The sequence below is a fragment of the Aquarana catesbeiana genome, linkage group LG03 (assembly GCF_042186555.1).
Source record: "Aquarana catesbeiana isolate 2022-GZ linkage group LG03, ASM4218655v1, whole genome shotgun sequence".
Lineage (NCBI taxonomy): Eukaryota > Metazoa > Chordata > Amphibia > Anura > Ranidae > Aquarana > Aquarana catesbeiana.
In genome coordinates, this window is record NC_133326.1 from 347,907,901 (window position 1) to 347,921,399 (window position 13,499).

The 13,499-nt window shown below is 45.6% G+C and overlaps 1 protein-coding gene across 2 annotated transcripts in view; it reads left to right on the forward strand.

The window, feature by feature from the left end:
- The window catches only part of UBTD2 (ubiquitin domain containing 2), a 162,898-nt gene that overhangs the window by 85,875 nt on the left and 63,524 nt on the right, over positions 1–13,499 (forward strand). For both annotated transcript variants that reach the window (XM_073620586.1, XM_073620587.1), the window contains exon 2: positions 1,028–1,264. In XM_073620586.1, the coding sequence (XP_073476687.1) occupies positions 1,028–1,264 (237 nt within the window). The remainder of the gene's footprint in view (positions 1–1,027; positions 1,265–13,499) is intronic.

The window sequence follows — 13,499 nt, forward strand, 5'->3', positions numbered from 1 at the left end:
TGGGAGGGATGGGGATCGGTATCAGTGGTAGGGGAGGGATGGGGATCAGTGTCGGTGGTAGGGAGAGCTGTGGATCAGTGGCAGTGCTGGGGGGAGGAGGGGTCAGTGGCAGTGGTACTCGCTGTGTCTGTCTGATTCGGTGGTGTCTGCGGCAGCAGTGACACCTATGCCAAGATCCAGAAGTGGGGTCTCCTCCAGCCCCTCACACTTCAGGTCTCACGAATCAGCTGACTTCTAGTCTCCGCCCCCGGCCATTTCGTGAGCTGAATGGGCGGCTGCGGACTCCCTGCTGACTGCTGGGATGCACCATCTGCCTGCCTAGACGGGGGAAAATGCGGAGCTTCTCGCGTCCGGAAGGCCCCTTTCCTTCTCAGGCTGCCCCTAACCCACACAGCCGGCCAATGAGGAGGGGGTACCTCCGGCACCCCTGACTGATGTGTGGTGGTAGCAGCACCCCTGCACACAAAACCAAAAAAAAAAAATGTGGGTGTCAATTTGCCGTCCTTCTTAAATTGCAGCCTGGGACATTGGACCCACTGGGACCCATGGTAGGGGCTGGCCCTGGGTACAGAGCATCACCTTTTGAAATCAATGAAGGCAGATAATGAGCATCAATGCCTCATTTAAAGCGACCTACTGCTTAATTTTTAACACAAAACACTACAACTCCTGTGTGAATAGCAGTTTGTGTTGCTATTGTAATATTCACGGCAGGCATTTAAAGGATGGTTATGAGGCATTAAAAATACTGAATAAATGCTGCTTAAACACATGGTATTGACGTACATGTGAAAGAGCCCTAAGAGGGAAGCTTAAGCGCAGTGTAGATGGAAAATGTCAGCTTTATAGATAGTGCATTGCACCATATGAGCAAAAGTAAACAAGTGTTTTCCACAGTTCGGAGTTATGAAGCTTTGTGTTTTGGATGACAACGTTATCTTTTTTGTGCTTTATTGTATGTTTAATATGTCAATATTTTACACTCCAGTAATTTTTTTTTTTTTAATTTAATTTTTTGCTATTCTAGTGGCCTTAGGACGTAATCAACCCTTGAAGAAAGACAAGCCTAAATGGAAAAGTGACTACCCTATGACTGATGGACAGTTGCGCAGTAAACGGGATGAATTCTGGGATACTGCACCGGCATTTGAAGGGCGTAAAGAGATTTGGGATGCTTTGAAGGCTGCAGCACATGCTTTTGAGAGCAATGACCATGAACTGGCCCAAGCTATCATTGATGGTGCAAGTATAACATTACCACATGGTAGGTTTGTGTTGTCTGACTGAGGCAAAATGGCAGTAGTGCTTAAGAGTCGCACTTCTTCTTCCTCTTTTTTTTTTTTTTTCCAAGCTTTAAGCTGGTGCTTGACACTGTTCAGAAGTGGAGATTAACTCAGACATGCTCCTAACTCTTCCTAGCTGAACTCTGAACATGCACTCCTTCTTTTTTACTCCAGTGAGCTATGGGTCAGGTCATTCCCGGTCATTCCCAGTTCACATGAACTGTGGGAAAGGAATTATCCCGCCCGCATCTCATTTGAGTAAAGAAAAAAGTTTGCCTAGAAATTAGTTTAGAGCAGGGATATGTAATTAGCGGACCTCCAGCTGTTGCAGAACTACAAGTCCCATGAGGCAAAGCAAGACTCTGACAGCCACAAGCATGACACCCAGAGGCAGAGGCATGATGGGACTTGTAGATTTGCAACAGCTGGAGGTCCACTAATTGCATATCCCTGGTTTAGAGGATCCCAAGCTCATCTCTGTTCGGGCTCTTTTAGACAGGCATTGAATCCTAAAGCAGCCTTAAAACATTAACGTACTTATAGCATTAATGAGTATTTTGGATGTGTTGTACGGGCGTTCATGTGTCAGGCAACACTCCTAAATGCCCTGAGAGGTGTGTGGGTTTTTTTTTTTTTCCTGTACAAGGGTAAAAAATGGGAAATGAACTCTTTGCAAACGTATCATAACCTCTTTGTGCTATAGCCGAATGATGGCTACAGTGCGGTCGAACATTGCCAGGAGGGCGTCTATTGACGTCCTCCCGTAATTGCGCTTCCCACGTGCCCCCTGCGACGCACATCGGTAGTGACCTGTGATCGCTGTGTTTTTTCGGACACAGCTAATCCCAGATTGGAGTAAAGAGCCAATCGCAGCAGCTCTTTACCATGTGACCAGCTGTGTCAAATCACAGCTGATATCGGTGTAAACAGGATTTGCCGGTTATCGGCAGACCACTCCTCACGCTGACTGCACGTGAGGAGAGGATAGCCTGTAAGCTGCAGTCCACGTGGGGGGGAATATTTACACTGATAATCGGAGCACTGATCATCCTTGTCCTGATGATCAGTGTGGCCATCAGTACTGCCAGTCATTGCCCGCCTATCAGTAGTGCCCGCCGGTGCAACCTCATCATTGCACATCAGTGAAGGAGAAAGATTACTAAGAAACCTTTTTTGAAAGAAAAAATGTTCAGTCTCTTTTTTTGTTTGGCAAGAAATAAAAATAACCAGTGGCAAATAAATACCACCAAAAGAAAGTTCTGTCTCCAAAAATTAAGTTTGGGTACAGTATTGCATGACCACAATTGTCATTCAAATTGCGACAACACTTAAAGCTGAAAATTGGCCTGGACAGAAAGGAGGTGAAAGTGGCAAGTGGTTAAAGGCACCACGCTTGTGGTACATTTCAATATAAGTGAATGGATGCAGTTGCAAAGTGTCAATGCCCGCCAAACTGCAGGAAGTGTTATTTTTGCCTCAACGGACAAGCTAACACTGCAGTGTGAACACCTCCCATCCACTCCCTGTTTTAACGATTTTGCTAGGCGTTCAGGAAGCATTAAAAACAAGCCTCCACGCCTGTGTGAAAGAGCCCTTCATTAGAACTGCAGCTCTAACTTTAAACTACGTATCACAATAGCTTTTTCTTTCTTTTTTTTCTAAATAAAATGTACTATTTTTAGTAGAATATTTATATTGATGCTTTTCTGTAACAGGTTATTGAAGTCAACAATTTAAGATATATTCATTTAGCTATTGCCATCTGGTCATGCAGGTTTAGTGAATACAGAATCATTTTGTTCTTGTGGTCACAAATGACCATATGTAACTAGTCTTCCACTAGCTCTATGCAGTGCCTTTTTGACTTTGCATGTGTTTATCCCTTACAGTGGTTCTTCAGGCAAGGTATTTTTTACCCTAATGCATTTCTGTGTTAAGGTTATAATGTCCCAGTAGTTTTATTACCCCCCCCCCCCCACACCTCCCTAATATACTGGATCGAGTGCTATCTCGATCCAGTGCTGTGCTGTCTGCAGCAGTGCTGGTCTGTGGTCTCTCTTTGCAGGACACAGAGGCAGGAGTCATTGGCTCCTGCTGCTGTCAGTCAAATCCTGTGAGGAGGAAACAGAGGGCAGGGGCGAGCCATGCTATGGATGCACACAGCCAGGCTCAGAAGTGAGCCTGCAGGTGTGCCTCCAAAGCAAACCGCTTGCTATGGGGGCATACACAGGAGGAGGAGCTGAGAGTGCCAGCGAGGGAGCCTAGAAAAGGAGGTTTGGGCCCACTCTGTGTAACACTGCTTAAATTTGTGAATAGATTGGTGATTATGAAGAGGTTACTAGGAAGAAATCTTTCAAGCAAAATCTGCACTCGGGCAAGGTATTAAAGTGCATGTCAAGGCAAAAAGGTATGCGGTACGTCTCTACAATGCATACACATTTACCTATGTGTATCCCTTTAAAAAAACTCTATGTACAGAAAAATACCAATTTATCTGCTAGAAATAATATATTACACTCTTAATTCCTTATTGTGGGCTCACAACACACACATTTTTCCCAAGGCGTCTTTCAGGACAGCACCTGAGAGATAGCGACTCCACCCACCGGAACAGGAAACACCTTCTTCCTCCAAACTTTAAAAGGGAGGCGCCTCCCCACCATACCTCAGTTTTTGTGTTTCCTCCGGCCTGGAGGAAACATCTTTTGAGGGGGAGTCAGGTTCTCTCAGGTGCTCCTGGGAGACGGGGCTTCCTTTCTTTTTTTCCTCCTTCAGGGACCCGCTGTCCTCCCGGCCTACCCAAGCCTCGGCAGCGGTAGCAAACGGGCTCCTCTTCCCCTCCTGGTGCTCGGAGAGAGCCGTAGACCCGGTGATCCGCGCGGTCATAGGGCGGCGGTGCGCGTGCGCCGCCGCCATGTTTTTTGGCCGGCAGGCGCGGCGGAAGTGACATGGCGGGGTCGCTGGGTCAGCAGAAGCGTCATTTCCGGCGTGGTTGCAAGGGGGGAGGAGGGAGGACAGGAACTGGCGCCTACTTCCGCTTCCGGTCCGGTGCAGATGCACTATGGGAGTCCGGAAGCGGCTTATAAAGCCACAAGTGAGGAGCTGCACACCAGAGATGGAGGACTCAGCGTCTGCAGCGGTGGGGACAGGCACAGGCGCCAGTAAAGCTCAGGTAGGAGCAGCAGTTTAAGTCTGCCTTTCTTCCTTTTCCTGGGTTTGGTCTATTTTTCTTTTTTCTTACCCCCTAGTGGCAAGGGGCCTGTCTGGGCACTAGAGGCTGACTGGTTTCTTCTTAGTGCACCTGTGGGTGATTCTTGTGTAGCTGAGACCGGGTCTCACTAAAAGGTCCCCTGGTTTTTTTCCCTTTTTTGTTTTTTTCTCTCACAGGCTAAAAGCTCTGACCCAAAAAAGAGATGTCCTTCTTGCAGGGCCAAAATGGGAGAAAATTGGAAAAAAGTCTTATGCAGTACATGCATCACTTCTTTAGTTAAGGAGGAATCAGCTTCGGTTTGTGATGATCTGGTGGCCTCTGTAAAGAAGGAACTATACGCCACGATTCAGACTTTTCGTGACTCTTTAGTTAATCCAGCTGCTAGTCAGCCATCCACTTCTGAGGCTTCCCAGGGTCCTATTTCTTTCCCCATGGTAGAAGCTTTGCCTGAAGGCCCCTCTATCAGGGAAGAGCAGTCCCCTACTCCTTCCGTTAAAGATTCGGAGGAGGAGGGTGAGGAAGCGGAGGTGGCTCCTTCCAAATTTAAGCTTTCTCTAGAGGAGGTAGACGGACTCCTTAAGGCTATCCATGTTACACTTGGCTTAAGTGAGGAAAAGAAGGAGTTATCTCTTCATGACCGCATGTATGCAGGGTTAAATGAGCCTAAGGGGCGAACATTTCCGGTTCATTCGGTCATTTCTGACGCCATTACTAAGGAATGGCAAGATCCAGAGAAAAAGCCCTTTTTTTCCAGAGCCCACAAAAGGCGATTCCCTTTTGAGGAGGACCCTTCTGCGGTGTGGAATATGGTGCCCAGGTTGGATGCGGCCTTTTCACAGGTCTCAAGATCCACAGACCTGTCTTTTGAAGACATGGGTGTTCTAAGGGATCCAATGGACAAACGTATGGATCTTTTGCTCAAGTAATCATGAGCAATTTAAAACCAGCAATGGCCACAACCTGTGTAGCCAGGAATCTGGAATACTGGGTGAACCAATTTAGATCTCATATAGTGGCAGATTCCCCCAAGCAGGAGATCTTAGATTCCTTTCCTACCCTGATTTCTGCGGTTGCTTATATTGCTGATGCTTCGGCTGAAGCTATCAAAATGTCAGCTAGGTCTGCAGCTTTAGCAAATGCTGCGAGAAGAGCTTTATGGCTAAAAACCTGGCCAGGTGATACAGCTTCAAAGAGTAAACTTTGTGGTATTCCCTTTTCAGGTGACCTTCTTTTTGGCCCTGATCTAGATAATATCCTAGACAGAACTGCCGATAAGAAGAAGTCCTTTCCGGTCAAAAAGAAAAAGCAGACCCCAAAACGTCTTTTTCGACCTCAAAAAACTCAACAGCAGGAAAATAAGTTTCAGGGCAGGAGAAAAAATTGGTCCGCGCAAAAGGCGAAGGGCAAAGGCGGAATTCTCTTCCGTCCTCCTTCACAGGCCGAAAACTCACTATGACTCATCTCTGCGGGTCGGCGGAAGATTACGAGAGTTTCTTCCGCAGTGGTCAGTGATAACTACAAGTCAGTTTATTCTGACCACTCTCTCGCAGGGTTATACTCTCGAGTTTTCCAGAAGCCCCCCAAGAAGGTTTCTGGTAACAAATGCTCCTCGAGATCCAATAAGGGCCCTGGCCATGAAATCCTCTCTGGAGGAACTGATGCAACAGGGTGTAGTAATCCCGGAGCCACCAGAGGAATGGCACGAGGGTTTCTATTCACATGTCTTCATGGTAAAAAAACCAACAGGAAGATTTCGTTTAATTCTAAATTTAAAGCCACTAAACAGAGCCATCAAATACAGAAGGTTCAAGATGGACTCAATTTTCACCGCCAGAAATCTTCTGACTCCAGGTTGTTTCATGGTGTCAGTGGATCTAAAGGATGCATACCTGCATATTCCAATCTCATCCCAGTCCCAGAGGTTTCTCAGGTTGGCGGTAAGGTTGGAAGGCAGAATTCAGCATCTGCAATTCAGAGCCCTCCCCTTCGGGCTATCATCCGCACCCCGGATTTTTACCAAGGTAATGGCAGAAGCCCTAGCTCCGCTGCGTCTTCAGGGAATCGCAGTAATTCCTTACTTAGACGATCTGCTATTTTTCGCCCCCTCAAGAGAGGAGTTGAGGAGCAATTTAAGCAGAGCATGCAGCCATCTGGAGTCTCTAGGTTGGATCCTAAATCTCCAAAAATCTTCCCTGGAACCATCTCAGGAGATTCGGTTTCTAGGGTATATAATAAATTCGGTAAGCCAAAGAATTTTTCTTCCTTCAGAGAAGAAAGGAAAAATCCAGGATACAGTGTCTTTTTTGCAGACCAACCAGCAGCTGATGGTAAGGTTGGTCATGTCAGCCCTGGGTGTTCTGACTTCGTCAATGCCAGCTGTTCAGTGGGCAAGACTGCACTTCAGACATCTGCAGGCTTTTCTTCTGAGATCTTGGGATCACAATTTGGAATCCCTAGATTCAGAGGTAAGAGTTCCAACCCAAGTGAAGAGGTCACTATGGTGGTGGAAAAGGCAGGATATCCTATCGAAGGGGTTGGTCTGGGCCTTTCCAATCGGAAAAAGGCTGACAACCGATGCCAGTTCCTGGGGTTGGGGAGCCCACCTAGAAAAGGGTTTCACTCAGGGAAACTGGTCCAGGAAAGAGGCGACCAAGTCCTCAAACTGGAGAGAGCTCAAGGCGATCGACTTGGCTCTGAAGTCATTTGCTCACGGGCTTCGAGCCCAGCATGTTCAAATACTAACAGACAATGCCACGGCCGTGGCTTACATAAACAGGCAGGGAGGTACAAGGAGCAAATCGCTGCAAGTACTAGCCATGAGCATTCTCCGTTGGGCAGAAGGACACCTGCTGTCTTTATCAGCAGTCCACCTAAGGGGATCCCTGAACAGGGTAGCGGATTTCCTGAGCAGAAACCCCATTCGGGAAGCAAAATGGTCGCTGAACCCAGAGGTTTTCGCCATGATTGTCGAGAAGTGGGGGCTGCCAGAGGTGGACCTGTTCGCCTCAAAGGAGAATGCCTTGGTTCCGCAATTTTTTTCCCTAAGCAATCACGACGGGTCACTAGGAACAGATGCCTTGGCGTATCCATGGAGATTCCATCTCTGCTACGCTTTCCCCCCATTCCAGTTAATTCCCTTAGTATTAAGAAAGATTCAAGGGGAAACAGTACCGGTTATCCTAATCACGCCTTTTTGGCCAAGAAGGGCTTGGTTTTCAACCGTTCTGAAAATGGCGGTCAGGCCTTGTTGGCATCTGCCCCTCAGGCACGATTTACTATTTCAGGGGCCAGTAAATCACCCAGAGGTAGCCACTTTGGCGCTCACAGCCTGGTATCTAAAGAGCAGCTCTTAAGGAGCAAAGGTTTTTCCAACCGGTTAATCTCTACGCTATTATCCAGTAGGAAAAGGGAGACTAGAAATATCTATTCCAAGGTCTGGAAGGTTTACAATACATGGTGTAATTCATCTGACCATGACCCAGGGAGTCTTGTTTCCATTCTGGAATTTTTACAGGTTGGCGCTGACAAGGGACTAGCAGTTAGTACCTTGAAGGTGCAGGTAGCTGCGATAGCAGTATTCCTAGAAAAATCGGTGGCCTCAGATCCGTTGGTAACCAGATTTTTCAGATCCCTTACGAGATCCAGACCAGCACCACTTAAGTTGTTTCCAAAATGGGATCTGTCGATAGTCCTCCAGGCTCTAACAAGGAGTCCTTTTGAACCTTTGGAAGAAGCGCCACTCGGATATCTCACTTTTAAGTCTGTGTTTCTGATTGCCATGGTCTCTGCACGCAGGATCAGTGAGCTTAATGCTTTATCAGTTAAGGAACCCTATTTATCTATCTTCCCAGATAGGGTTATACTTAGAACAGATCAGAAATTCTTACCAAAGGTAGCTTCAGTACAAAATCGTGTTCAGGACATTGTGCTTCCGACCTTCCGCCCCAACCCAGTAGGGGAGAAGGAGACTTGTTTTCACATGTTGGATGTTAGAAGAGTTTTGTTATGTTACTTGGAAAGGACAAAGCTCTTTAGACGTTCAGATTCTCTGTTTGTGCTATTTTCGGGCAACAGGAAAGGTTGCCAGGCTTCTAAAATCTCTTTAGCAAGGTGGCTGAAGTTAGCCATTTCAGAGGCTTATTCGCATGCAGGTGTGTCTCCTCCAGCAGGAATTTCTGCACACTCAACAAGAGCATTAGCGGCCACTTGGGCAGAGAGAGCTGGTGCCACCCCTGAACAAATCTGCAAGGCGGCAACATGGTCGAGTTTTCCAACTTGTGGGAAAGACCGACCCCGAATGGGACATATAAGGGCGCGCACACCAAAATGAGAACTAGTAGGTCCAGACAGACAGGCTCGGTTCACACTGGGGCAACACGACTTCAACGCGACTTTGCACGGCGACTTCGACGCGACTTCGACGCGACTTTAGCAAATTACAAGGCGACTTGAAGTCGCCTGCATGACAGGCGACTTCGCCTGTGGCCAATCAGCTCTCTGGGAGGGAGGGGGGGGAGGGAGGGGTTTTCCCTGCAAAGTCGCTTGACTTTACAGAGAGATCCGACTTGGAGGCGACTTCCATTGATTTCTATGGTACAGGTCGCCTTACCAAGTCGGATCCAAGTAGTACAGGGAGTACGCTCTGAAGTCGGAGCGACTTCAGTAGTGTCATTTAAGACGCTCCCATTCACTCTCATGTGAATCTCTTTCTGGGGCGACTTGGGGCGACTTGAGGGGCGACAAGTCGGATCCCAAGTCGTCCCAGTGTGAACCGAGCCTAATGCAACACAGGAGGTGTCCAGAGGGCACAGGGCAGCTTTGTGTTTCTGACAAAGATTTCTATCTGCACTTATAAAGCAGGTACAACCAAATCCTTTCAGTAGTGTATTTAATAGACCAAATGGGAGCACCCACATTGTAAATCTGTAGAGTATGTCTTGTATATGTATGCCTTGTTAGTAAATATCTATATTTCAGTAAGGGGGTTATAATCTCTGCTAGATATGCATGTCTTTTTTGGGAAGCATCTGTACTTCTTTAAGGTGTTACCAACTCTGTACAAAGAATATCCCTTTAAAAGGGGGATCTTACTGGGTGGTCATATACAAATTTACCAGTTTTCTTAAGACCTAAATGTTATGGGTTTTTGTAAAAAGCACGAGCAGACCTCTAAAAACCAATTAAAACAGCTCTCAGCGTGTCCTATGTATCACTTTCCTACATGATGACTGTTTGTTACCATTAAACAAGGCCGGTATGTATGCTCCATATATAATAATATCCGCTAAGATCTTTTTCATAATAGTGCATGTTTCGGTGAAACCCTTTTCATATTTACCAGTAGCAACCACCATCAAGAACATAAACACAAAACTGACATGTCACAAATATTCGGTTCAGCCATAATTCCACTTTAGTATTTTTTTTTTTTTTTTTTTTTGTCTGTTCCACATGGTTTTATCATGGCAAAAAGCTCCAAAAGTTTTTTGGTTGTCATTACATTTCAAATGCACATTACTGAAGATTTTACTCCTACGTCCTATACCTTCCTCACATCATAAATATGACACGTGTTGATATCTCCCCACTTTCCTTTGGTATACCTGACCATTATGTATGTTGTAAATGTGAGGATTATATCCTTCAGTCAGTCATAAACATTGGGCTTGTGGTACCGGGCGAACACCAGTAATCTCTGAATGGCTGAATTCCCAGCTTGAGTCAACAAAGTGAGATTTACTTTTTTGGCTCCCTTTTCTGAGATTTATGTGCATATCACATGCAAATGCTTCATATACAGTATGTGGCCAGTTGTAGTGCTGATTCACCATGATGGCACACAGCATTTAAACCTTGGTGTGTACACACTATCTTACGCACACATTACCGCATACATGTGTTCTGTACAGTGTATTATCAGCATAGATAACTCAATATTTTGTTACAAATGCTGCTAGATCTGTGTGTCTTGTTGGGATGGCATTGCACTCCAGGGAGGTGTTCTAAACCCTCCTGGATATGTACAGTATGCAGATGCAGCAGGGAACAGTACTAGAAGGAAGCAATGCTAACTCATGGAAATATGCAAAATCCATGGAGAAGATAACAGTATGCAAAAATAAGAGCTGGAACAGTAGGCTATGCTGCATTTGGAGATCAGCATATAAACAATTTAGGCCTCATGCACACAGGGTGTGTTTTTACAGTTGCTTTTACCAGCATCAGACTTTTTGCAGCTTAACCGCTTCAGCCCCGGAAGATTTTACCAGAGCACTTTTTGCGATTCTGCACTGCGTCGCTTTAACTGACAATTGCGCGGTCGTGCAATGTTGAACCCAAACAAAGTTGACGTCCTTTTTTTTCCCACAAATAGAGCTTTCTTTTGGTGGCATTTGATCACCTCTGCAGTTCTTTTATTTTTTGCGCTATAAACAAAAAGAGCAAAAATTTTGAAAAAAAAAGCAATATTTTTTACTTTTTGCTATAATAAATATCCCCAAAAATATATAAAAATATTTTTTTCCTCAGTTTAGGCCGATATGTATTCTTCTACATATTATTGGTAAAAGAAAGAAAAATCGCTATAAGTGTATATTGATTGGTTTGTACAAAAGTTATAGCGTCTACAAAATAGGGGATAGTTTTACGTCTTTTTTTTTTTTTTTTTAATTTAAAAAAAAAATGCCGATCACATTGGACGCTTTTGACACAATTTTGGGACCATTGTCATTTATACAGCGATAAGTGCTATAAAAATGCACTCATTACTGTGTAAATGACACTGGCAGGTAAGAGGTTAACCACTAGGGGGCGATGAAGGGGTTAAGTGTGTCCTAGAGAGTGATTCTAACTGGGGGGGGGTTCCACCTCGCATGACAGCGATCACTGCTCCCGAAGACTGGGAGCAGTGATCTCTGTCATGACACAAGGCCGAACATGGAAATGCCTTGTTTACTTCCCCTTTCTGCGGCTCCGTGACACGATTGCCGGGAGAAACGGTCGGGCGCATGCATGCTATCCCTGCCTCTTAAAGGGGACGTACAGGTATGCCCATTTGCCCACCGCTGCCATTGTGCCAACGTATATCGGCGTACAGTGGTCGACAAGTGGTTAAAAACGCCTCGCCATGTTGTTCTATGGCCTCATGCACACAGGCTTTTAGGAGCTGTAAGTGGCATAGGCATTGTTAAGCTGCAAAAAAAAAACCCAGGGCCAGCATGTTCTAAGGACCAGATGTTACAACTGTAAAAACGTCTGACGCTGCTAAACACGGCATAACGCTGACAAGCCATGTCGAGCATTTTTTTTGACATGTCAAAATCAATGGTTCCCTATGGAAACCCATTGATTTGAAGTCACATCCAAGTCAGATCATAACGGTGCACTGAGGATCTTGAAGGGGAACCCCAAAATGATGAAGAAAAATAACTGCGTGAGGTTGCTGCCCCCCCCACAAGACCATACCAAACCCTTTGCTCTGGTATGAATTTTAAGGGGAACACCAACGCCAAATAAAATGGTGTATGGTCCCCCCAAAAACCATACCAGACCTTTATCCAAGCATGCCAGCAGGTCAGGAAAGGGGGGGGAGATGAGCAAGCGCCCCCCCGGACCATACCAGGCCACATGCCCTCAGCATTGGGGGGTGGGTGCTTTGGGGCAAGTGGGGGCTCTGCGTCCCCCCAACCCTTTACCCCAAAGCACCTTGTCCCCATGTTGATGGGGACAAGGGCCTCTTCCCGACAACCCTGGGCAGTGGTTGCCGGTCTGTAGGTGGGGGGCTTATTGAAATCTGGAAGCCCCCTTTTAAAATTCTACCCATTCACCCAAAAAAGTGTCAAAGAAATAAAACCAGCACTTTTGACAGGTTTTTGACAGCTCCAGCGTCTTCTCCCCTCTCCATCGATGTCTTCTTTCCTCTCCGGTTCTTCTCCCTCCTCCAGTGGTGTCTTCTCCCCTCTCCAGTTCTCCCTCTGCTGTCTTATTATTCTGGCTCATCTGCCTCTGGTTCTTCTTCCTCCATCATCTCGCAGCACTAGCTCACAGTTGTGCGATTCTTTCACAGCTGTGGGGTGTGGCCATCTGGTGATGTCATCCAGAGACCCCACCCCTTGTGATGTCACCACCCATGGCATGATGGGACAATGTCACAAGGGAGCAGGGTTCTTGTATACTAAATATATTCATTACATAGAGACGGTAAAATGGGTATTGAACGCATCACCATTTTTCTAGGTAAATGTATTTCCAAAGGTGCTATTGACATGACATTTTCACCATGTCGGTAGCAACCCATGCAATCCATACATACAAGGAAACCAAAATACGTTCAGAAATGAAGTTATGTGTAATGAAATGGAATTGCACAGGGGAAAAGTATTGAACGCGCTATCTGAAATTTATTTAATACTTTGTACAAAATCCATGTTGGTAATGACAATTTCAAGATGTCTCCTGTGTGGAGAAACTAGTTGCATGCTAAGGTGTGATTTTGGCCCATTCTTCCACACAAGCCTCTTCTATGAACTTTTGATCTTTAGTTCTTTACATAGATTTTCTATTGGATTCAATTTAGGTGATTGGCTGGGCCATTCTACCAGCCTTATTTTCTTTCTTTGAAACCAATTGAGGGTTTCCTTGGCTTTGTGTCTTGCTGAAATGTCCATCCCTGTTTCATCTTCATCATCCTGGTGAATGGCAGCAGATTTTTATCAAGAATATCTTGGTACATTTTTCCCTGCATCCTTCCTTCAATGACATGAAGTTTGCTAGTACTGTATGTTGAAAAACAGCCCCACACCATGATGTTCCCACCTCCAAACCTCACTGTTAGTATGGTGTTTTTGGGATGATGCCATTTGATGGTGGTTGAGTGCATTACAGTACTGAAACCTAAAATGCAGGATGCACTTGGCCGAAAACCGAAACCAAAAATTAGTTTTTATTTATTTTATTTTTTACTTTTATATTTTTATATAGAATTGTATTATATTTGACTTTTTACT